Below are 24,658 nucleotides of genomic sequence, written 5' to 3'. Positions count from 1 at the left end.
GGACCTTCTGATCCAGGGTCCCTTCAAACATCAAAATCTAATTTCTCTGAAGCTGACTGCTTGGAAATTGAACGCTTGATTTTATCAAAACGTGGTTTTTCTGAGTCAGTTATTGATACCTTAATACAGGCTAGGAAGCCTGTTACCAGAAAGATTTACCATAAGATATGGCGCAAATACTTATATTGGTGCGAATCCAAGAGTTACTCATGGAGTAAGGTTAGGATTCCGAGGATATTGTCTTTTCTACAAGAAGGTTTAGAAAAGGGTTTATCCGCTAGTTCCTTAAAGGGACAGATTTCAGCTCTGTCCATTCTTTTACACAAACGTCTGTCAGAAGTTCCGGACGTTCAAGCTTTTTGTCAGGCTTTAGCTAGGATCAAGCCTGTGTTTAAAACTGTTGCTCCACCATGGAGTTTGAACTTAGTTCTTAATGTTTTACAGGGGGTTCCGTTTGAACCCCTTCATTCCATTGATATCAAGTTGTTATCTTGGAAAGTTCTGTTTTTAATGGCGATTTCCTCGGCTCGAAGAGTCTCTGAGTTATCTGCCTTACATTGTGATTCTCCTTATCTGATTTTTCATTCAGACAAGGTAGTTCTGCGTACTAAACCTGGGTTCCTACCTAAGGTGGTCACTAACAGGAATATCAATCAAGAGATTGTGGTTCCATCTTTGTGTCCTAATCCTTCTTCGAAAAAGGAACGTCTGCTACACAATCTAGATGTAGTCCGTGCCCTGAAATTTTATCTACAGGCAACTAAGGATTTTCGACAAACGTCTTCCCTGTTTGTCGTTTATTCTGGTCAGAGGAGAGGTCAAAAAGCTTCGGCTACCTCTCTCTCCTTTTGGCTTCGTAGCATAATACGGTTAGCCTATGAGACTGCTGGACAGCAGCCTCCTGAAAGAATTACAGCACATTCTACTAGAGCTGTGGCTTCCACTTGGGCCTTTAAGAATGAGGCTTCTGTTGAACAGATTTGCAAGGCTGCAACTTGGTCTTCTCTTCATACTTTTTCCAAATTTTACAAATTTGACACTTTTGCTTCTTCGGAGGCTGTTTTTGGGAGAAAGGTTCTTCAGGCAGTGGTTCCTTCCGTATAAAGAGCCTGCCTGTCCCTCCCGTCATCCGTGTACTTTAGCTTTGGTATTGGTATCCCATAAGTAATGGATGATCCGTGGACTGGATACACTTAACAAGAGAAAACATAATTTATGCTTACCTGATAAATTTATTTCTCTTGTAGTGTATCCAGTCCACGGCCCGCCCTGTCACTTTAAGGCAGGTAATTTTTCCATTAAACTACAGTCACCACTGCACCCTTTGTTTTTCCTTTCTCTGCATGTTTTCGGTCGAATGACTGGTAATGGCAGTTAGGGGAGGAGCTATATAGCAGCTCTGCTGGGTGAATCCTCTTGCACTTCCTGTTGGGGAGGAGTTAATATCCCATAAGTAATGGATGATCCGTGGACTGGATACACTACAAGAGAAATAAATTTATCAGGTAAGCATAAATTATGTTTTTTTTGGCCTAATGCACCATTTTACATCTCCATTGTGATACATTATACTTATTTAATTTGTCCAACGCCACCATCATAGCTTCATGGTAAGATCAGTCCTGAAGACACCTGAAAAACAACAATCTATAATATGTGTTATTGGGGAAAAACTGGAAGGAAAGGTGAGAAGCCTTCTATCTTCATTGGTTTTCTTCCTGCAAGCTAAGACTTCAGACAGTTTACATAGAAATGGTATTGCATGTGGCCTCCCAAAACTAATCACAATGGAGGTATCTGTTATTGTTTTTTTAGAAAGAGAATGCATCAATTAACTATACATTCTTAATATTGGCATTTAAAACTTAATAATGAAAAACACTTAAATTATTAATTGAACTTAAAACTAAAGTACACATTACACGATACAAATGTACTGCAAACAAATATGCTTATAAACAAAAAATGAATTATTTAATTTGAGCCCTCCAGCTCTGTCAGTTGCTTCTTTAGAAACCCAATTTGATCTCTCATTCTCCTGTTTTTTTGTTTGTGTTCCCAATAACTTAAGTTGACCTTATTGTTTATCTCATTTGACCTCAGCCTCCAATTTTCTCCTCTGTTAATATCGCCATTTAAACTCCTGTCTCTCCAGTTTCCTGTATTTGATGCTCTACTATTCTGATATCCACAAACATTCCTTCTATTACCCCTCTCTGATTCCTGCCTGTGAATATTCAGATTATTCTCCATTGACTGCTTCACTGCAGAATTTGCCTTAATGGTGTATGGGTGATAATTCCACCACTTCTCAGCTCTAGTGAGCACCATATGTAGGTTTGTGGAGTTTGGATCATACAGCTTTACAAACTCCTGACATTTTCTGGGGAGAGCTTCAAGTACCCTCTGTATGTGAGCTGGTGACCCCCAGACCATTTGGGTCTGTGGCTGGCGCAGCACACACCAAAATAAAACTCTTTTTGCTACTTCAAATGGCCCATCTAGTGGTCTCATGGTAATTTCACTAATCTCTTTCTCTAGACTAGTAAAATTGAAAAAGGTTTTAGCTATCCTGCCAGCCTGATCACATATACTTGAATTAAATCCTAATAACCTGTTGGCATAGGGGCCCATGGCATCTTGAAGCAATGCTGTCCATTCCAGCATGCTCATACCTAATTTTATGGCTTTTTCAGTTCCCTTGTGAAACCAATGTGAAAAGTTATTAAAGCTGTTTGTGGGGATTGTGCCCCACCATTTCTTAAAAATTTCTTTATCTGCTACAGTCATTGGCCTAGTCTGATTTGAAAAACCTGTTGGAACTTTCAGGTTGTTAAAATTCTCAGAAATTATGACTGGGGCAATTGGAACATAACTTGGGTTTTTAGTGGGGCCCATTTGCATTTTATCTTGTTTTACTACTTGTTTTGGCTCTTTCCTTTGTGGCAGTAAGTTAGCACTATCTGCATTGTTCCCAGAAATATCACTAATTATTTTTTCTTTTTGTTCAATTTTCATCTGTAACTCAGTAATTTTGTTTGAGTATTCGTTACTGCTGTGTTCTGTTAATTTTAATTGACGTTGTAATTTACTGATCTTTATGGTGTTAGTTAAAGCAGAAAGCTTAATACAATCTCTGTCAGTCTGTGTGTTATCTAACTTTAATTTAAGGTCTTTATTTTGCTCTGTCAGGTCTCCAATAATGTCCGTTAATCCCTTTATTGTTGAAATCACTGCCTGCGCTATCATACATTTTCTTTTATTATTATTCATCTTTTTAAGAGTTAATACCTGTGTTAGTATATCTAAAACACTTTCACACTTGTTGTTTTTAGCTTCTGGGATGAGGAATGGACCATTATATTTATGAATGTAATTGTTAAAGTAATCACAGATTTCCTGTGAAATATAGTTTTTTCCAGACATTTTTAACAGATAGCCGTTAGAACTAAAATAATAAATAAAAAAAATAAAAAAAAAAAATATATATATATATATATATATATATATATATATACTAGAATAGTGCGTCTCTCACAGCATAGTAGGTTTTTTCTCCAACATAGGTGTGTCCGGTCCACGGCGTCATCCTTACTTGTGGGATATTCTCTTCCCCAACAGGAAATGGCAAAGAGCCCAGCAAAGCTGGTCACATGATCCCTCCTAGGCTCCGCCTTCCCCAGTCATTCTCTTTGCCGTTGTACAGGCAACATCTCCACGGAGATGGCTTAGAGTTTTTTGGTGTTTAAATGTAGTTTTTATTCTTCAATCAAGAGTTTGTTATTTTAAAATAGTGCTGGTATGTACTATTTACTCTGAAACAGGAAAGAGATGAAGATTTCTGTTTGTAAGAGGAAAATGATTTTAGCAACCGTTACTAAAATCGATGGCTGTTTCCACACAGGACTGTTGAGAGGAATTAACTTCAGTTGGGGGAAACAGTGAGCAGACTTTTGCTGCTTGAGGTATGACGCATTTCTAACAAGACTCGGTAATGCTGGAAGCTGTCATTTTCCCTATGGGAACCGGTAAGCCATTTTCTTAAGTTTAAGTAAAAGAATAAAGGGCTTCATTAGGGCTTAAAAAACTGGTAGACATTTTTCTGGGCTAAAACGATTACTTTACTAAGTATATTTGGCAGATTATTACTTTTAATAGTTGTTAAATCTTGGGGATTGTTTTAATAAAAACGGCAGGCACTGTATTGGACACCTTTTTCACTGGGGGCCTTTTCTAGTCATAGACAGAGACTCATTTTCGCGCCTCTAATGCGCAGTTGTTTTTGGAAAGCATGGCATGCAGATGCATGTGTGAGGAGCTAAGATCCACTGAAAAAGCTTATAGAAGGCATCATTTGGTATCGTATTCCCCTCTGGGCTTGGTTGGGTCTCAGCATAGCAGATACCTGGGACTGTATAGGGGTTAAATGTAAAAACGGCTCCGGTTCCGTTATTTTAAGGGTTAAAGCTTTCAAATTTGGTGTGCAATACTTTTAAGGCTTTATGTTACTGTGGTGAAATTTTGGTGAAATTTGAACAATTCCTTCATACTTTTTCACATATTCAGTAATAAAGTGTGTTCAGTTTGAAATTTAAAGGGACAGTAACGGTTTTATTGTAAAACGTTTTTTGTGCTTTGTTGACAAGTTTAAGCCTGTTTAACATGTCTGAACCATCAGATAACGATGTTCTATATGTATGAAAGCCAATGTGTCTCCCCATTTAAATATATGTGATATATTTGTGTCATAATGTCCAAACAAAGTAGGGATAATAATGCCATAGATATGATATTGCCCAAGATGATTCCTCTAATGAGGGGAGTAAGCATGGTACTGCATCATCCCCTTCTGTGTCTACACCAGTTTTGCCCACACAGGAGGCCCCTAGTACATCTAGCGCGCCAATACTTATTACCATACAACAATTAATGGCTGTAATGGATAATTCTATTGCATGCATTTTTTCCAAAATGCCTACTTATCAGAGAAAGCGTGATTGCTCTGTTTTAAACACTGAAGAGCAAGAGGACGCTGATGATATCTGTTCTGACATGCCCTCACACCTATCTGAAGGGGCCAGGAGGGAGGTTTTGTCTGAGGGAGAAATTTCAGATTCAGGGAAAATTTCTCAACAAGCAGAACCTGATATTGTAACTTTTAAATTTAAATTTCAACATCTGCACACACTACTTAAGGAGGTATTATCTACTCTGGATGATTGTGACAATTTGGTCATTCCAGAGAAATTAGGTAAGATGGACAAGTTCCTAGAGGTTCCGGTGCCCCCCGATGTTTTTCCTATACCCAAGCGGGTGGCGGACATGGTAAATAAGGAGTGGGAAAGGCCCGGCATACCTTTTGTCCTCCCCCTATATTTAAGAAATTAGTTCCTATAGTCGACCCCAGAAAGGACTTATAGCATACAGTCCCCAAGGTCGAGGGGGCGGTTTCTACTCTAAACAAACGCACTTCTATTCCTATAGAAGATAGTTGTGCTTTCAAGATCCTATGGATTAAAGGTTAGAGGGTTTGCTTAAAAAGATGTTTGTTCAGCAAGGTTACCTTCTACAACCAATTTCATGCATTGTTCCTGTCACTACAGCTGCGTGTTTCTGGTTCAAAGAACTAGAAAAGTCGCTCAATAAAGAATCTTCGTACGAGGAGGTTTTGGACAGAGTTCAAGCTCTTAAATTGGCTAACTCTTTATTATTTTAGATGCCGCTTTGCAATTAGCTAGATTAGCGGCGAATAATTCAGGGTTTGCTATCGTGGCGCGCAGAGCGCTTTTGCTTAACATCCCTTTCAAGGGTAAAACACTGTTTGGTCCTGACTTGAAAGAGATTATTTCAGACATCACTGGGGGAAAGGGCCACGCCCTTCCTCTGGATAGGTCTTTTAAGGCTAAAAAGAAGCCAAATTTTCGTCCCTTTCGCAGAAACGGACCAGCCTCAAATTCTACACCCTCTAAGCAAGAGGGTAATACTTCTCAAACCAAGCCAGCCTGGAGGCCGATGCAAGGCTGGAACAAGGGTAAGCAGGCCAAGTCACCTGCCACTGCTACCAAAACAGCATGAAGTGTTGGCCCCCGATCTGGGAAGGATCTGGTGGGGGGCAGACTTTCTCTCTCTGCTCAGGATGGGGCAAGAGATGTTCAGGATCCTTGGGCGCTAGAAATAGTTTCTCAAGGTTATCTCCTGGAATTCAGGGAACTACCCCCAAGGGGAAGGTTCCACGGGTCTCAATTATCTTCGAACAGGCATTCTTACACTGTGTAGAAGACCTGTTAAGCTTGGGAGTGATTCATCCTGTTCCATTAGGAGAACAAGGGATGGGTTTTTACTCCAACCTGTTCATAATTCCCAAAAAAGAGGGAACATTCAGACCTATTTTAGATCTCAAGATTCTAAACAAGTTTCTAAGGGTTTCATCATTGAAAATGGAAACCATTCGAACGATCCTTCCTACCATCCAGGAAGGTCAATTCATGACCACGGTGGACTTAAAGGATGCGTACCTACGTATTCCTATCCACAAGGAACATTTTCGGTTCCTAAGGTTCGGCTTTCTGGACAAGCATTACCTGTGGCACTTCCATTCGGATTAGCCACTGCTCCAAGGATTTTCACAAGGGTACTAGGGTCCCTTCTAGCGGTGCTAAGACCAAGGGGCATTGCAGTAGTACCTTACTTGGACGACATCCTGATTCAAGTGTCGTCTCTGTCAAAAGCAAGGGCTCATACGGACATTGTCCTAGCCTTTCTCAGATCTCACAGGTGGAAAGTGAACATAGAAAAAAGTTCTCTGTCCCCGTCAACAAGAGTTCCCTTCTTGGGAACAATAATAGCTTCCTTAGAAATGAAGGTTTTTCTGACAGAGGCCAGAAAATCAAAACTTCTAAGCTCTTGTCAGGTACTTCATTCTGTTCTTCTTCCTTCCATAGCGCAGTCCATGGAAGTAATAGGGTTGATGGTTGCGGCAATGGACATAGTTCCTTTTGCACGAATTCATCTAAGACCATTGCACCTGGGCATGCTCAGACAGTGGAATGGGGATTATACAGACTTGTCTCAGACGATACAAGTAGATCAAATAACCAGAGATTCACTCCGTTGGTGGCTGACCCTGGACAACCTGTCACAGGGAATGAGCTTCCGCAGACCAGAATAGGTCATTGTCACGACCGACGCCAGTCTGGTGGGCTGGGGCGCGGTCTGGGAACCCCTGAAAACTCAGGGTCTATGGTTTCGGGAAGACTCTCTTCTCCCGATAAACATAATGGAACTGAGAGCGATATTCAATGCTCTCAAGGCTTGGCCTCGACTAGCAAAGGCCAAATTCATAAGGTTTCAATCAGTCATCATGACTGTTACATATATCAACCATCAGGGGGTAACAAGGAGTTCCCTGGCGATGGAGGAGCATCCGGGGGAGTGGGAACTCCATCTGGAAATCTTTGCCCAAATAACTCAATTATGGGGCATTCCAGACTTGGTTCTGATGGCCTCTCGTCAGAACTTCATGGTCCCTTGTTACGGGTCCAAATCCAGGGATCCCAAGGCGACTCTATTGGATACAATAGTAGCACCTTGGATCTTCAACCTAGCTTATGTATTCCCACCGTTTCCTCTCATTCCCAGGCTGGTAGCCAGGATCAATCTGGAGAGGGCTTCGGTGACCTTGATAGTTCCTGTGTGGCCACGCAGGACTTGGTATGCAGACCTGGTGAATGTGTCATCGGCTCCACCATGGAAGCTACCTTTGAGACAGGACCTTCTTATTCAGGGTCCATTCGAACATCCGAATCTGGTTTTCCTCCAACTGACTGCTTGGAGTTTGAACGCTTGATTTTATCAAAGCGTGGGTTTTCAGATTCTGTAATAGATACTCTTATTCAGGCTAGAAAGCCTGTAACTAGAAAAATTTACCATAATATATGGAAAAAATATATCTGTTGGTGTGAATCTAAAGGATTCCCATGGAACAAGATAAAAATTCCTAAGATTCTTTCCTTTCTACAAGAAGGTTTGGAGAAAGGATTTTCTGCGAGTTCTCTGAAGGGACAGATCTCTGCTTTATCTGTTTTACTTCACAAAAGGCTGGCAGCTGTGCCAGACGTTTAAGCGTTTGTTCAGGCTCTGGTTAGAATCAAGCCTGTTTACAGACCTTTGACTCTTCCCTGGAGTCTTAATCTAGTTCTTTCAGTTCTTCAAGGGGTTCCGTTTGAACCCTTACATTCCATAGATATTAAGTTATTATCTTGGAAAGTTTTGTTTTAGGTTGCAATTTCTTCCGCTAGAAGAGTTACTGAGTTATCTGCTCTGCAGTGTTCTCCTCCCTATCTGGTCCATGCAGATAAGGTGGTTTTTACGTACTGAGCCTGGTTTTCTTCCGAAGGTTGTTTCCAACAAAAATATTAACCAGGAGATAGTTGTACCTTCTTTGTGTCCGAATCCAGTTTCATAGAAGGAACGTTTGTTACACAATTTGGACGTTGTCCGTGCTCTAAAATTCTATTTAGATGCTACAAAGGATTTCAGACAAACATCTTCCTTGTTTGTTGTTTATTCTGGTAAAAGGAGAGGTCAAAAAGCAACTTCTACCTCTCTATCTTTTTGGCTTAAAAGCATCATAAGATTGGCTTATGAGACTGCCGGACGGCAGCCTCCTGAAAGAATCACAGCTCATTCCACTAGGGCCGTGGCTTCCACATGGGCCTTTAAGAACGAGGCTTCTGTTGATCAGATATGTAAGGCAGCGACTTGGTCTTCACTGCACACTTTTACCAAATTTTACAAATTTGATACTTTTGCTTCTTCTGAGGCTATTTTTGGGAGAAAGGTTTTGCAAACCGTGGTGCCTTCCATCTAGGTGACCTGATTTGCTCCCTCCCATCATCCGTGTCCTAAAGCTTTGGTATTGGTTCCCACAAGTAAGGATGACGCAGTGGACCGGACACACCTATGTTGGAGAAAACAGAATTTATGTTTACCTGATAAATTACTTTCTCCAACGGTGTGTCCGGTCCACGGCCCGCCCTGGTTTTTTAATCAGGTCTGATGATTTATTTTCTTTAACTACAGTCACCACGGTATCATATGATTTCTCCTATGCAAATATTCCTCCTTTACGTCGGTCGAATGACTGGGGAAGGCGGAGCCTAGGAGGGATCATGTGACCAGCTTTGCTGGGCTCTTTGCCATTTCCTGTTGGGGAAGAGAATATCCCACAAGTAAGGATGACGCCGTGGACCGGACACACCGTTGGAGAAAGTAATTTATCAGGTAAACATAAATTCTGTTTTTTTTTTTTTGTTTTTTTTTTAAATGTTAACACAGGATGTACAAGATACCATTGAGATGCTAATTTTCACCTTTTTGTATTCCATACAAACTTAATTAAAAATCTGAACAAAGAAATGGAAGAAGAAGGAGGGAAAAACAAAATATGCTTTAAACTGCTTATGGCTTAGCATATTCCCAAAATTAAACTGTAATTTCTTAACTTTAAATTCTACACAATTTCCCATACAATTCAGAATGAAATTTATGTATAGGGCAAGCTACAGCTCTAGGTGTAACACATTCACATAAATGAATCCTTTGTAAAAAGAAATAAATAAAAATGTGCAAGGGGGCGGAGCTAACCGCCGTGCCGACTGGAAGCACAGTGAAGGAGCTCTGTCAAAAAATAAGCAGCTTTGGGTAAATAATTTATGATCCTGGCAGAAATCTCCACTTGTGAAATTGTATTTGACTGTCTAATCACAGGCAGAGCAGGCACATATGAAAATTTTGTTGCTTGGGACTTTCAGGACCTGTGGGAGACGGTAGATTGAACAGTGTGCGGCCTACAACACCCACCAGCTCACCCCCCCCTGTGAACGGGGGTAATTCAGGTCACCATGGCTATTTCAGTGAGTGGGAACCTATGCAGTGCTCTATATTCCCTCTTGATGGATTATGAGCAGCAGATTTGTGATAGATTTGACAGACTGGACTTACATATACAGAGGAGAAGGCCCTCGGAAGAGCCCACTACGGAGGCAGCAAGCCCGACACCTTCCACAGTGTCCGGCAACTGAGTGCATCTGGATAAAGCAGAGCAAACTGCGCAATTGTTAGAGTCCCCAGTTGGGGGATATGAGCACATCCATCGGTCGAAAGAGGTGCCAGAGAAGAACATGCTTGTACCTGGGGTCACTGACCCGAGATTGGAGCTGATCGGATCGGCCGAGGCATGCCATGTGGGGCTGACCGGCTGGAGAGATTTCCTGTTGCTCTGCAAGCAGCGGTGAGCTGGATGGCTGATTCACTCCTAGTTCATAGCGACTGGCCGGTAGTCCCCTGCAGAGAAGCGGCTAAACTTCCGGCCCGAGTGCTACCCTTAATGGGACTGCAGGGTAAGGTGTCCATAAAACTGAGCGCTCTACAAGAACTAACAATCACCTTACCCCAGTTTGGCGCAATTAGATCTACGTGTGACCCCACTGGAACAATATCACTTTGCGGCACCAGGTCACCCTCTCCAGTCTGATGATCACCACCATGATTGGGGACTAGCATTGCGCTGGGGGTCCATCTGTGGGACATTATCACTCTGCCCGATTGGTGTGGGATGAGTACTTCATTAGACATCCTGCTGGTCTCCCCTTTATACAGCCCTTGTCCCCTAGTTGCTCTGTTGGCGATGTTACCTTACTAAGTATTACCTTTCTTCTCCTTTTCTTTCACCTGTTATTATGTGACTTGCAACCAGTATCTCTTGCTTGTGTGACTTAGATTTGTACTAATATTTGCACTACTTGCTTGATACCACCTTTTAAGATATATAATATTGTTAACAATGAACTAAACATGCTATGTGGCTGAGCGCTCCCATGTCCATACTATATGGTCTGCATGATTTAGCTCTTCTGAATCCATTACTGCTGTCATTGGGGTCAGGGGGGAGTTCCAGCGTGTAGTGAGTTTTACTGGGATTATGCTTATGAGCGGTTTTGTCTGTCACGGAGCGCTTGGTCCACTAACCTACATAAATACGCTGGTGGTTACTCTGACCGCACTGCCTTATACTTATTCAGCGCTTATGATATGGAATGTATATTTAATCTGACTACACACGCAACTAGGATGGGGTATCTATGCATTCACCCATATAGGGCTGGCTCTCTGCTGGCTACGATTGTAACCTGGTATAGAAGGCCCCGCTATTGATTACGATATGATTAGCTGGAGATATCCCCTACTATCTACATAAAGCAAAGAGTCATACATGCCTGACCCCATAAGCCCACATAGGATACAGGCTGAGCTCAAGTAGTGTACTAATTCAACCCTCTAATCCCTGATAGTATGTAAACATGAAATACCACCTGGAATAGCCCATATCAGATACTACTGGTATCTACTTTTTGGCAGAGTTATGCAGCCTCTGCCCTGCCCAAAGAGTCTTAAATTTGCTCTTTGGGTTCTATAAAAACATCAACTTATACTTAAAGTCATTATGTATATATCAGCAGTGAACAGTGATTTCTCTAGATAGTTTGTATGTGAAACATGTCATAAATGGAATACCGTGTGTGCACTATTGCCTTGAACTTGTCTTTGTGAACTAATATCTAAATTTTGTTTGACAAAATAATAATAATTCTAGATGTTAAAAAAACAATCTGTGTCTACCACTGAATGTTAGCAAATAGGTCCTTTTCGAGGACCGGGAAGGCAATGTAGACACAATGGAACCTACTCGCAATTAAATTTAAAATGAGGTACAGAGGACTAAGGCTTGAGGATAGCTACCTTGTTGGCTCTTCTGTGTTTAATCCTCCTTATAGTGATGATTGTCAAAATTATTAGTGTTTTGTGACTTGCTGATTCATAAGAATGTGTTACTGTTTTCCTGTAAACTTGTGTTACCTCAATAAAAATAAAAAAAATGTGCAAGAATATTACAATCTTTATAAACATGGACATTATATTCAATCACTTTAACCTTACTGTGGCAGCTATTAAATAGTACTGTAAAGCTTTTGTTTGTAAAAACATTTAGATGGGACCAACACAACACATGTCTCTAAAATTCATTAGAAAACTGATAGAAAACTGTCTCAACAATAAAAGTATCCAGTTTCCAAAAACAAGAAAAATACAAGAGTTAAAGGGACAGTCTAGTATAATCAACTTCCCAATTTACTTCCATCATCAAACTTGCTTTTTTTCTCTTGGTATTCTAAGTTTAAGCCAAACATAGGTAGGCTCATATGATAATTTCTAAGCATTTTAGGGTTGCCTCTTATCACATGCTTTTTTTTTTAAATCTCTTTTCAACACAAAGAGACAGAAAGTCCACATGGGCCATATAGATAACACTGTGGGGGTTATTTAAGATTTAGCAGGCTACAAAACAACAGGCCTGCTGAAACCAACCATTATGTGCTTCACTCTATGCAAATGCAAATTTATACAGACCAGAAATACAGGTTTTTTAAAGCCATGCTTTTCTTGAGAAACATACAACAGGCCTTCTGAAACCAACCACTATTTGCGCTTTTTAAATAAAGTACTACATACAAAAACTTTGCTATAAAACACCAAATCTACATTTACTGCAGTTAAATTTAGAATAAATCAACATTCATTTGATTCCTGCAAAACTAAATGGCATATGGAGAAGAAAAAGTGAGGGAATGTGGTGACATTTTTATCACAGGAATATTGGAATATAGCTCACAGATTTTATAACTGGCAATTCACATAGCTGGTTTATTCAAGTAGTTCTTTTGTCTAGTGTCTGTCTAGAAAGACACACCCAATGGTCTTTTTGAGTGACATTTGATGTCACTCCCTTTTGAATTGGGGTATAAAATACTGTAACACCAGAGCTTCTGTCTCTCTTTTTATCCTGGGCATGCTGTAAAGATGGCTGAAACTCTGAAGAAATATGGCTAAGTACATTCCTATGATTATTTTAGCAGTATTGAACAAATTGGGGTTAGTGTGTAGTAAAGTTGCCCTGTATCTTAAAATGTGGACTGTATCTGTAAAATAGATTTATATATATATATACCTGTAAATATTTATCTTATTATTAACATATATTGATTCCTAAATAAACTGTTTGGCAAATAATGGAGGCCCTCTCATAGAGTTTATTTCACAATTTATCTGTGTTGGTTTTAGTGGTTTCACCATAGAGATTTAGTATATTATATTTAGTAGAAAGTAAAGATATTTTAAATTAATAGATAACCACAGTTATCGTACCAGTACCCCTAGCAGAAAGGGGTCTAGGGTACTATTCCAACCTTTTTGTGGTTCCAAAGAAGGATGGCACTTTCCGCCGATTCTGGACCTAAATTGTTTAAACAAGTTTCTGAGTGTTCCATCGTTCAAAATGGAAACAATCAGATCTATTCTGCCCCTATTTCAAAAGGGACAGTTCATGACTTGAAGAACGCTTACCTTCATGTGCCAATTCACAGAGACCACTTCAGGTTCCTAAGATTTGCGTTTCTGGACTAACACTTCCAGTTTGTGGCCCTTCCTTTTGGTCTGGCGACGGCCCAGAGAGTCTTCACGAAGGTTCTGGGGGTGCTGCTTGCAATGCTTAGATCCAGGGGAATTGCGGTGGCGCCTTACCAGGACGACATCCTAGTTCAGGCACCGTCGCTCGGCCTTGCAGAGGATCATTTGAGGGCTCTTCTTCTTCTGCTTCAATCTCACGGTTGGAAGATCAACTCAGGAAAGAGTTCCCTGGTTCCCAGCAACAGGGTGGAGTTCCTGGGCACGATAATAGACTCTATGACCAGGAAGATATTTCTCACAGATTGGCGGCGCAGGAAGCTTGCGTCCACCTGTCTTGCCCTTCAGTCCTCCACAAGCCCGTCGGTGGCTCAATGTATGGAGGTGATAGGTCTCATTTATTTATTTATAAAATATTTTACCAGGAAGGATACATTGAGATTTCTCTTGTTTTCAAGTATGTCCTGGTGTGAAGCATAGATATCATCCTATTCGCCAGGTACCATCTCAGACCTCTTCAATTGTGCATGTTGAGACAGTGGAACAGCGATCATTCAGATCTATCACAGCTGATATCCATGGTTGCTCGGACTCGGAACTCCCTCTCTTGGTGGATTTGTCAGGAGCAACTGTCCATGGGGACATCCTTCTTGCGACCGTCCTGGGAGATTCAGACCATGGACGCCAGTCTGACAGGATGGGGAGCTGTTTGGGGTGCCAGGATGGCACAAGGAAGTGGTCCAGGGAGGAGTCTCTCCTTCCGATCAACATCCTAGAACTACGAGCAATTTACAATGCTCTGAAGGCATGGCCTTCTCTTGAGTCGGTCAGTTTCATCAGATTCCAGACCGACAACATTACCTCGGTAGCTTACATCAACCATCAGGGGGGTACGAGGAGCTTCCTCGCGATGAGAGAGGTGTGTCGGATTCTGGAGTGGGCGGAGTCCCAGGACTGCTCGCTCTCATCGATTCACATTCCAGGTGTGGACAACTGTAAAGCGGACTTTCTCAGCAGACAATCCTTCCATCCGGGGGAATGGTCTCTTCACTCCGAGGTGTTTGCAGAGATTTGTCACAGATGGGGAGCGCCGGAGATAGATCTCATGGCGTCCAGACTCAATTGCAAGCTACCTCGATATGGGTCGAGGTCCAGGGATCCCAGGCAGAGCTGGGATCCCTGGACCTTAGCGGTTCCTTGGGGATTCAGCCCAGCTTACATTTTTCCACCGTTACCACTTCTACCTTGCGTAGTGGCACACATCAAATAGTAGCGGGCCCCCTGGCCATTCTGATTGCTCCTTCGTGGCCGCGGAGGATGTGGTTTGTGGATCTGGTGGGGATGTCATCCTCTCCACCGTTTAAGTTACACTTTTGCAGGGATCTGCTGTCACAGGGCCCCTTTCAACATAAAAATCTAGATTCTCTGAGGTTGACTGCGTGGAGATTGAACGCCTAGTCTTTTCAGAAGGTGTAATTGATACTCTAATTCAGGCAAGGAAGCCAGTCACTCGTCGCATCTACCATAAGGTGTGGAGGACTTGTCCTGGTGTGAGAAGCATAGATATCCTTGGCATAAGGTGAAGGGATTCTGTCCTTTTTTCAAGATGGTTTGGAGAAGGGTCTTGCCGCTAGTTCCTTAAAGGGACAGATTTCGGCATTATCAGTTTTGTTGCATAGGAGACTTACTGAGCTCCCTGACATTCAATCTTTTGTTCAGGCTCTGTCTAGAATCAGGCCTGTCTTTTGACAGTCAGCTCCACCTTGGAGCTTAAACTTAGTCCTTAAAGGGAGACTAAACCCATTTTTTTTTTTACTGATTCAGATAGAGCATGCAATTGTAAGTAATTTACTCCTATTATCAATTTTTCTTTGTTCTAATGCTATCTTTATTTGAAAAAGCAGTAATGTAAGCTTAAGAGCCGACCCATTTTTGGTTCAACACCTGGGTAGCACTTTCTGAGTTGTGGCTAAATGTTGCAAACCAATCAGCAAGCTCTACCCAAGTGCTGAATCAAAAATGGGCCGGCTGCTTACCTTACATTCCTGCATTTTCAAATAAAGATACCAAGAGAATGAAGAAACATTGATAATAGGAGTTAATTAGAAAGTTGCTTAAAATTCCATGCTCTATATGAATCATGAAAGAACAGATAAGAAAATAACCAACAGGTCTAGTTCAAGATTGTTTTATGGTAATGTAAAATAATTCCATGTAATTTTTTCCAATATGCTTGTTAGGCCGCTTTCAGCAAACACCGAGACCCAGCGCCAGTTAAATACCCTAAATGATGATGTGGCGCTGGGAATATGTCACGGTCATAGTGAGCTGAGACACTCAGATGCTTGCCCTTCTTACTCCCAGATGATGTCATCTGAGCATTCAGCAAACGCCCAGCACCTCGCTTGGAAGCCTTCCCTGAACGCTCCAAGCGAGCGCTGATCTCGCTGGAGGCGCTTGCCGAACGCGGCCTTAGTAAGCATATTTATTTTCCTCATGCATTCATGTTGCTGAACAATTAAGTTTGTCAAATAAAAATATTGAAAAAAGTATTTTGTGCATGATATATGTATTCTTTAGTTAGTGCATTACCACTATCATCTATACATGTTTTTCTGTTTGTGAACCTTCATGTTTGTAGGAGAACAAATTGACTTATGTTTTTTACAAGGGCACTAAACTTTTATACTGAAATATATACTGATAGTGAATGTTCTCTTTCACTTATTATATAAGTGGAGGTGTATTGTGGTGTATTTATGTAAGGGTTTTATGACAGAGTTTAGTAGCTGGTTCAGGATATGCTTATGATGGTGTTTCTATCCTCTTAAAGGGTCATGAAACCATTAGACAGATAATTTAAATTTTAACAACTTTACCATTTACTTCTAATTTCTCCTACATTGGTGTGTCCGGTCCACGGCTTCATCCTTACTTGTGGGATATTCTCTTCCCCTACAGGAAATGGCAAAGAGAGCACACAGCAAGAGCTGTCCATATAGCCCCCCCTCTGGCTCCGCCCCCAGTCATTCTCTTTGCCGCTCTGAACAAGTAGCATATCCCCGGGGATGGTAGAGTATGTGGTGTTAGTTGTAGTTTTATTTCTTCTATCAAGAGTTTGTTATTTTAAAATAGTGCCGGTTTGTACTATTTACTCTACAACAGAAAGTGATGAAGAGTTCTGTTAAAAGAGGAGTATGATTTTAGCAGCAGTAACTAAAATCCATTGCTGTTCCCACCAACTGAAACCAGAGAACTTCAGTTGGGGGGAACAGTTTGCAGACTTTTCTGCTCCAGGTATGACTAGTCTCTTTTCTAACAAGACATAGTAATGCTAGAAGACTGTCATTTTCCCTTATGGGATCGGTAAGCCATTTTCTTAGACTCATAACAGAATGAAGGCTTATAAATGGGCTCTATACTGGTTGACACTATTGTGGGCTAAATCGATTGATTTATATAATATTTATATGACTTTTGGGGTGTTTTGTGATTATGAAACACTTTTGGGAACGTTTTTATTACGCCTGGCAGTTGTTTAGACACCTAATCTAGTCAGGAAGGCCCCTTCACTCTGGTATGCAGAGGGAGGAGGCCTCATTTTCGCGCCTCAGTTGCGCAGTTACTTCTGGAAGCAGTGCATGCAGCTTCATGTGAGAGGGTCCTGTGGACATAAAAATGAATTCTAGAAGGCTTATTTCTGTGGTGAATAACCCCCAAGGAAGGTAAAAGCCGCAGCAAAGCTGTGGCAGGGACTGTAGTGGGTTTAAACTGGTAAATTGAACAATTAACTCCGGTTTGCTCATTTAAGGGGTTAGAGACTTGAAATTTGGTGTGCAATACTTTCAAAGCATTAAGACACTAGGGTGCAAATTTTGTAAAGATCGGATATTTCCTTCATAGTTTTTCAAACATTCAGAAATAAAGTGTGGTCTTTTTATTATTTAAAGAGACAGTAACGGTTTTGTTTAAAAACGGTTTTATTGCATTAATAGCCTGCCTAAGTCTGTCTAACATGTCTATACCTTCAGATAGCTTATGTTCTGTGTGTATGGAGGCCAAGGTGGTTCCCCCTTTAAATGTATGTTCAAATTGTGCCATGGCGTCCAAACAAAGTAAGGACAGTACTGTCACATTTAATGAGGTTGCCCAAGATGATTCTTCAAGTGAAGGTAGTGGGGATAGTTCATCATCCTCTCCTTCTGTGTCAACACCAGTTTTGCCCGCGCAGGCGATACACATGGCAAACAGTTCCTAAGGTTGAGGGGGCAGTTTCTACATTGGCCAAGCGCACAACTATTCCCATTGAGGACAGTTGTGCTTTTAAAGATCCTATGGATAAAAAATTGGAAGGATTGCTTAAAAAGATATTTGTTCAGCAAGGTTTCCTTCTCCAACCAATTTCGTGTATTATTCCTGTCACCACGGCGGCGTCTTTTTGGTTCGAGGAACTAGAAAATTCGCTCCATAAGGAGACTCCATATGAGGAAGTCATGGACAGAATTCACGCACTAAAGTTGGCTAATTCCTTTATTTTAGATGCCGCCTTTCAATTGGCTAAATTAGCGGCGAAAAATTCAGGTTTTGCAATAGTGGCGCGCAGAGCGCTTTGGCTAAAATCTTGGTCGGCGGATGTGTCGTCCAAGACAAAACTGCTTAATATTCCTTTCAAAGGTAAGACCCTTTTCGGGCCAGAATTAAAGGAGATTATTTCAGACATCACTGGGGGAAAGGGCCATGCCCTCCCACAGGATAGGCCTTTCAAGGCTAAGAACAAATCTAATTTTCGTTCCTTTCGCAATTTCAGGAACGGACCGTCTCCTAACTCTGCAGCCTCTAGACAAGAGGGTAACAATTCCCAGCCTAAACCAGCATGGAAACCAATGCAAGGCTGGAACAAGGGTAAACAGGCCAAGAAGCCTGCGGCTGCTACCAAGACAGCATGAAGGGGTAGCCCCCGATCCGGGACCGGATCTAGTAGGGGGCAGACTTTCTCTCTTTGCTCAGGCTTGGGCAAGAGATGTTCCGGATCCCTGGGCACTAGAAATAGTCTCTCAGGGGTATCTTCTGGAATTCAAGGAACTTCCTCCAAGGGGAAGGTTCCACTTGTCTCGCTTATCTTCAGACCAGATAAAGAGACAGGCATTCTTACATTGCGTAGAGGACCTATTAAAGATGGGAGTGATACACCCAGTTCCAACAGCGGAACAAGGACTGGGTTTTTACTCAAACCTGTTCGTAGTTCCCAAAAAAGAGGGAACTTTCAGGCCAATTCTGGATTTAAAAATTCTAAACAAATTCCTCAGAGTTCCATCATTCAAGATGGAAACAATTCGGACGATTTTACCAACAATCCAGGAGGGTCAATACATGACTACCGTGGACTTAAAGGATGCGTACCTACATATTCCTATCCACAAAGATCATCATCAGTTCCTAAGGTTCGCCTTTCTGGACAAACATTACCAGTTCGTGGCTCTTCCATTCGGTTTAGCCACTGCTCCCAGAATTTTCACAAAGGTGCTAGGGTCCCTACTAGCGGTTCTAAGACCAAGGGGCATTGCTGTAGCACCTTACCTAGACGACATTTTAATTCAAGCGTCGTCCCTTTCCAAAGCAAGGGCTCATACAGACATTGTGTAAGCCTTTCTCAGGTCTCACGGGTGGAAGGTGAATGTAGGAAAGAGTTCCCTGTCCCCGTCCACAAGGGTTCCTTTTCTGGGAACAATAATGGATTCTGTAGAAATGAAGATTTTTCTGACAGAGGTCAGAAAGCTAAAGCTTCTAAACGCTTGTCGAGTTCTTCAATCTATTCCTCAGCCTTCCATAGCTCAGTGCATGGAGGTAATAGGAATAATGGTTGCAGCAATGGACGTGGTTCCTTTTGCTCGAATTCATCTAAGACCATTACAACTGTGCATGCTCAAACAGTGGAATGGGGATTATGCAGACTTGTCTCCCCAGATTCAAGTAGACCAGGTAACCAGAGACTCACTCCGCTGGTGGTTGACTCAGGATCACCTGTCTCAGGGAATGAGTTTCCGCAGACCAGAGTGGGTCATCGTCACAACCGACGCCAGTCTCTTAGGCTGGGGCGCGGTCTGGGACTCCCTGAAAGCTCAGGGTCTATGGTCTCGGGAAGAGTCTCTTCTCCCGATAAACATTTTGGAACTGAGAGCGATATTCAATGCGCTCCTGGCCTGGCCTCATCTAGCGAAGGCCAGATTCATAAGATTTCAGTCGGACAACATGACGACTGTAGCGTACATCAATCATCAGGGGGGGGACAAAGAGTTCCTTGGCGATGAGAGAGGTATCCAAGATCATCGAATGGGCGGAGGATCACTCCTGCCACCTATCTGCAATCCACATCCCAGGAGTAGACAACTGGGAGGCGGATTATTTGAGTCGTCAGACTTTCCATCCGGGGGAGTGGGAACTCCACCCGGAGGTCTTTGCCCAGTTAACCCACCTATGGGTTCCTCGATACGGGTCCAGATCCAGGGATCCCAGGGCGACACTGGTGGATGCTTTAGTGGCGCCTTGGTCGTTCAATCTAGCTTATGTGTTTCCACCGTTCCCTCTCCTTCCCAGGCTTGTAGCCAGGATCAAACAGGAGAAGGCCTCGGTGATTCTAATAGCTCCTGCATGGCCACGCAGGACCTGGTATGCAGACCTGGTGAATATGTCATCGGCTCCACCATGGAAGCTACCTTTGAGACAGGATCTTCTAGTACAAGGTCCATTCGAACATCCAAATCTAGTCTCTCTGCAACTGACTGCTTGGAAATTGAACGCTTGATTTTATCTAAGCGTGGGTTTTCAGATTCAGTTATAGATACTCTGGTTCAAGCCAGAAAACCTGTAACTAGGAAAATTTACCATAAGATATGGCAAAAATATATCCGTTGGTGTGAATCCAAAGGATTCTCTTGGAGTAAAATTAAAATTCCTAGGATTCTTTCCTTTCTCCAAGAGGGTTTGGATAAAGGTTTGTCAGCTAGTTCTTTAAAAGGACAGATATCTGCTTTGTCTGTTTTGTTACACAAAAGTCTGGCAGCCGTGCCAGATGTACAGGCGTTTGTACAGGCGTTAGTTAGAATCAAGCCTGTCTACAGACCTATGACTCCTCCTTGGAGTCTAAATTTAGTTCTTTCAGTTCTTCAGGGGGTTCCGTTTGAACCCATGCATTCCATAGATATTAAGTTACTATCTTGGAAAGTTCTGTTTTTGGTTGCTATTTCTTCTGCTAGAATAGTTTCTGAATTATCTGCTTTGCAATGTACTTCTCCTTATCTGGTATTCCATACAGATAAGGTAGTTCTACGTACCAAGCCTGGTTTTCTTCCAAAGGTGGTTTCCAACAGGAATATTAACCAGGAAATAGTTGTTCCTTCTCTGTGTCCGAATCCAGTTTCGAAGAAGGAACGTTTGTTACATAACCTAGATGTGGTCCGTGCTTTAAAATTCTATTTAGAAGCAACAAAGGATTTCAGACAGACATCATCCTTGTTTGTCGTTTATTCTGGTAAGAGGAGAGGGCAGAAAGCTACTGCTACCTCTCTTGCTTTTTGGCTGAAAAGCATCATCCGATTGGCTTATGAGACTGCCGGACGGCAGCCTCCTGAACGAATTACAGCTCACTCTACTAGAGCTGTGGCTTCCACATGGGCCTTCAAGAATGAGGCTTCTGTTGATCAGATCTGTAAGGCAGCGACTTGGTCTTCTCTGCATACTTTTGCCAAATTTTACAAATTCGATACTTATGCGTCTTCGGAGGCTGTTTTTGGGAGAAAGGTTTTGCAAGCCGTGGTACCTTCCGTTTAGGTAACCTGACTTGTTCCCTCCCTTCATCCGTGTCCTAAAGCTTTGGTATTGGTTCCCACAAGTAAGGATGAAGCCGTGGACCGGACACACCAATGTAGGAGAAAACAGAATTTATGTTTACCTGATAAATTTCTTTCTCCTACGGTGTGTCCGGTCCACGGCCCGCCCTGGTTTTTAGTCAGGTTTAAAAAAATGTATTTCTGTACACTACAGTCACCACGGCACCCTATAGTTTCTCCTTTTTCTCCTAACCATCGGTCGAATGACTGGGGGGGGGGCTATATGGACAGCTCTTGCTGTGTGCTCTCTTTGCCATTTCCTGTAGGGGAAGAGAATATCCCACAAGTAAGGATGAAGCCGTGGACCGGACACACCGTAGGAGAAAGAAATTTATCAGGTAAACATAAATTCTGTTTTGCTTCATTTGTTTGGTATCCTTTGTTGAAGAAACAGCAATGCACATGAGTGAGCCAATAACATGAGGCATATATGTGCAGCCGCCAATAAGCAGCTCCTAAACCTGCCTAGGTATGCTGTTCAACAAAGGATACCAAGAGAATAAAACACATTTGATAAGTAAATTTGGATGCTGTTTAAAATCACATGTTCTCTCTGAAGCATGAAAGAAAAAAATGGATTTCATGTCCCTTTAAGGGATTGGGTGATGTAAATGGGGATGTGGTAATAACCTTTTCATTAATGAGTTTTTGTTGAAATTGTGCTTTTCTTTAGACTCCTGTCTGATGCAGTTGTGCATTTTCCGCTGACTCTTGCTGAAGTGACCCTTATGGCAAGTCCATGTGGGAAAGTTACCTTGAGAAATTACATTGAAGAGGAAATTGGTGAGTTAAAATGAAAAAGATATGGTGAAATGAAGAATGAAATAAGTATAATGTGAAGTTGCGATTTTTTGGAGTATCTTATAGTAAAAGATGGGGAGGGTAACACTCATGATATAAATAAATGGCTGTTACTTAAAGGAACATAAAACCCAAATTTTTTATTTCATGATTTAGAAAGAGTATGCAATTTTAAACAACTTTCTAATTTACTTTGATTATCTAATTTGCTTCATTCTCTTTATATCCTTTGCTGAAAAGCATATATAGATTGGCTCAGTAGCTACTGATTGGTGGCTGCACATAAATGCCTCATCTGATTGGCTCACTCATGTGCATTGATATTTATTCAACAAAAGATATCTAAAGAATGAAGCAAATTAGATAATAGAAGTAAATTAGGATGTTGTTTAAAATTGTATTCTCTATCTGAATCATGAAAGAAACATTTTGGGTTTAGTGTCCCTTTAACATCAAATCCTATGTCATTAGAATTAAAGGGATACTAAACCCAAATTTTTACTTTTATGATTCGGATAGAGCATGGAATTTTTAAACAACTTTCTAATTTACTCCAATTATCAAATTTTCTTCGTTATTTTTGTGTCTTTTATTTGAAAAAGCATGAATGTAAAGCTTACAAACTGGCCCATTTTAGGTTCAGTACCTGATTACTGCTTGCTTGATTGGTGGCTAAATGTAGCCACCAGTCAGCAAGCGCTATCCAGGGTGCTGAACCAAAAATGGTCCGGCTCCTAAGCTTTCATTCCTGCTTTTTTTTCAAATAATGATACCAAGAGAACGAAGAAAAAATGATAATAGGAGTAAATTAGAAGAAGAAAAACATTGGATTTAGTATCCCTTTAAGTGAATGTGTAGTAACAGTAGAGTTGTGCATCCATAAGTGTTTATATCCAGCACATATCTTTCCATCAGACCCCAGTAAAGCAATGCTAACTGAGCTGACCCTGAGCAGAGAAGAATTCCTTGTGTACCAGCTACAAAAACATAGCGAGATCACTTTCTGTCTCCGTGAGTTCAGGGTAAGAGCAACTTTTTTTTCCCTCTTTATAGTAACATTCTCTAGGCTTAGATTTTTCTACTTCCTCCACATAACAACTTCACTACACTGATGCTTCTCACAAAATTATTTTTGTGCAACAAAGTCTAATCTCGCTACTCTTCTCACTCAATACCCACTATTAACTCAATTACGCTTCCCTCAGTATTTTCTCTGTTTCCGGCTTAATTTTGGCTCTTCCATTTTTAGCAACTACACTATTTACACATTTATTATCCTTCCTTCTTAGACATTCATCTGTATTATTGTCACCCCATTTCTCTTTCAGGGTCTTCTAAGTTTTGCAGAATCCACAAGTCTACCTGTCACTATTCATTTTGATTCTTCTGGTTGGTGAGTCTGTAAAGTGAGCTTGGGGTTAAGTCATTTTGAGTGGTCAGTTTTAAAGGGATATGAAGCCAATTTGTTCCTTTAAAGATTCAGATAAAACATGCAATTTTAAATAGTTTTTCCAGTTTAATCCTAAATTAATATCAGAGTTAAAGTTCCAAATCAAACAATATATTATATAATGTTATATTTTTAAATTATGTGTGTGTGTTTGAGGGGTTCATTTCAGCATTCCCATGCTTTTTAGTGTTCAAATGAACTTGTTTGCTGCAATTATTTTATTTCAGTGGCTAAATACCTCCCCCAACTTCTTGTCTTATTTGGAGAGAAAATATGGACTTGTTTCTGGAATATGCAAGACTTGCTACTGTCATTGTTAGCTAGCCTTGCATTGTTTTAGTACATTATCACCTTTTATGGACAGATATGTAGCAAGGTTAGGTTTGTGAAGTCTGCAGTCCTTAGAATTGGACAATTTAAATTGCAGAAACAATTTTGCATTACATATTTTAATATTTTACATTACAAGTGTACACATAAAACCCAATTTTTTATTTCATGGTAGAACATACAACTTTATATAACTTTCCAATTTACTTCTATTAGCAGATTTAATTATTTCTCCAACGGTGTGTCCGGTCCACGGCGTCATCCTTACTTGTGGGATATTCTCTTCCCCAACAGGAAATGGCAAAGAGTCCCAGCAAAGCTGGTCACATGATCCCTCCTAGGCTCCGCCCACCCTAGTCATTCTCTTTGCCTTTGCACAGGCAACATCTCCACGGAGATGGTTAAGAGGTTTTTGGTGTTTAAATGTAGTTTTATTCTTCTATCAAGTGTTTGTTATTTTAAAATAGTGCTGGTATGTACTATTTACTCTGAAACAGAAAAGGATGAAGATTTCTGTTTGTAAGAGGAAGATGATTTTAGCAGACAGTAACTAAAATCGATTGCTGTTTCCACACAGGACTGTTGAGATGAAGTAACTTCAGTTGGGGGAAACAGTTAGCAGAGAACAATGCAAATTTGATAATAGAAGTAAAATAAAAACTTTTTTCTG

The 24,658-nt window shown here is 41.2% G+C and overlaps 1 protein-coding gene across 2 annotated transcripts in view; it reads left to right on the top strand.

Moving 5' to 3' along the window:
- The window catches only part of RAD9A (RAD9 checkpoint clamp component A), a 193,406-nt gene that overhangs the window by 129,626 nt on the left and 39,122 nt on the right, over positions 1–24,658 (top strand). For both annotated transcript variants that reach the window (XM_053692355.1, XM_053692356.1), the window contains exons 7-9: positions 22,081–22,190; positions 23,124–23,230; positions 23,537–23,601. In XM_053692355.1, the coding sequence (XP_053548330.1) occupies positions 22,081–22,190; positions 23,124–23,230; positions 23,537–23,601 (282 nt within the window). The remainder of the gene's footprint in view (positions 1–22,080; positions 22,191–23,123; positions 23,231–23,536; positions 23,602–24,658) is intronic.

This window comes from Bombina bombina, chromosome 9, assembly GCF_027579735.1.
Source record: "Bombina bombina isolate aBomBom1 chromosome 9, aBomBom1.pri, whole genome shotgun sequence".
Lineage (NCBI taxonomy): Eukaryota > Metazoa > Chordata > Amphibia > Anura > Bombinatoridae > Bombina > Bombina bombina.
Note: the sequence above shows the minus strand (reverse complement) of the source record. Positions and strands in the feature narration are given on the sequence as shown.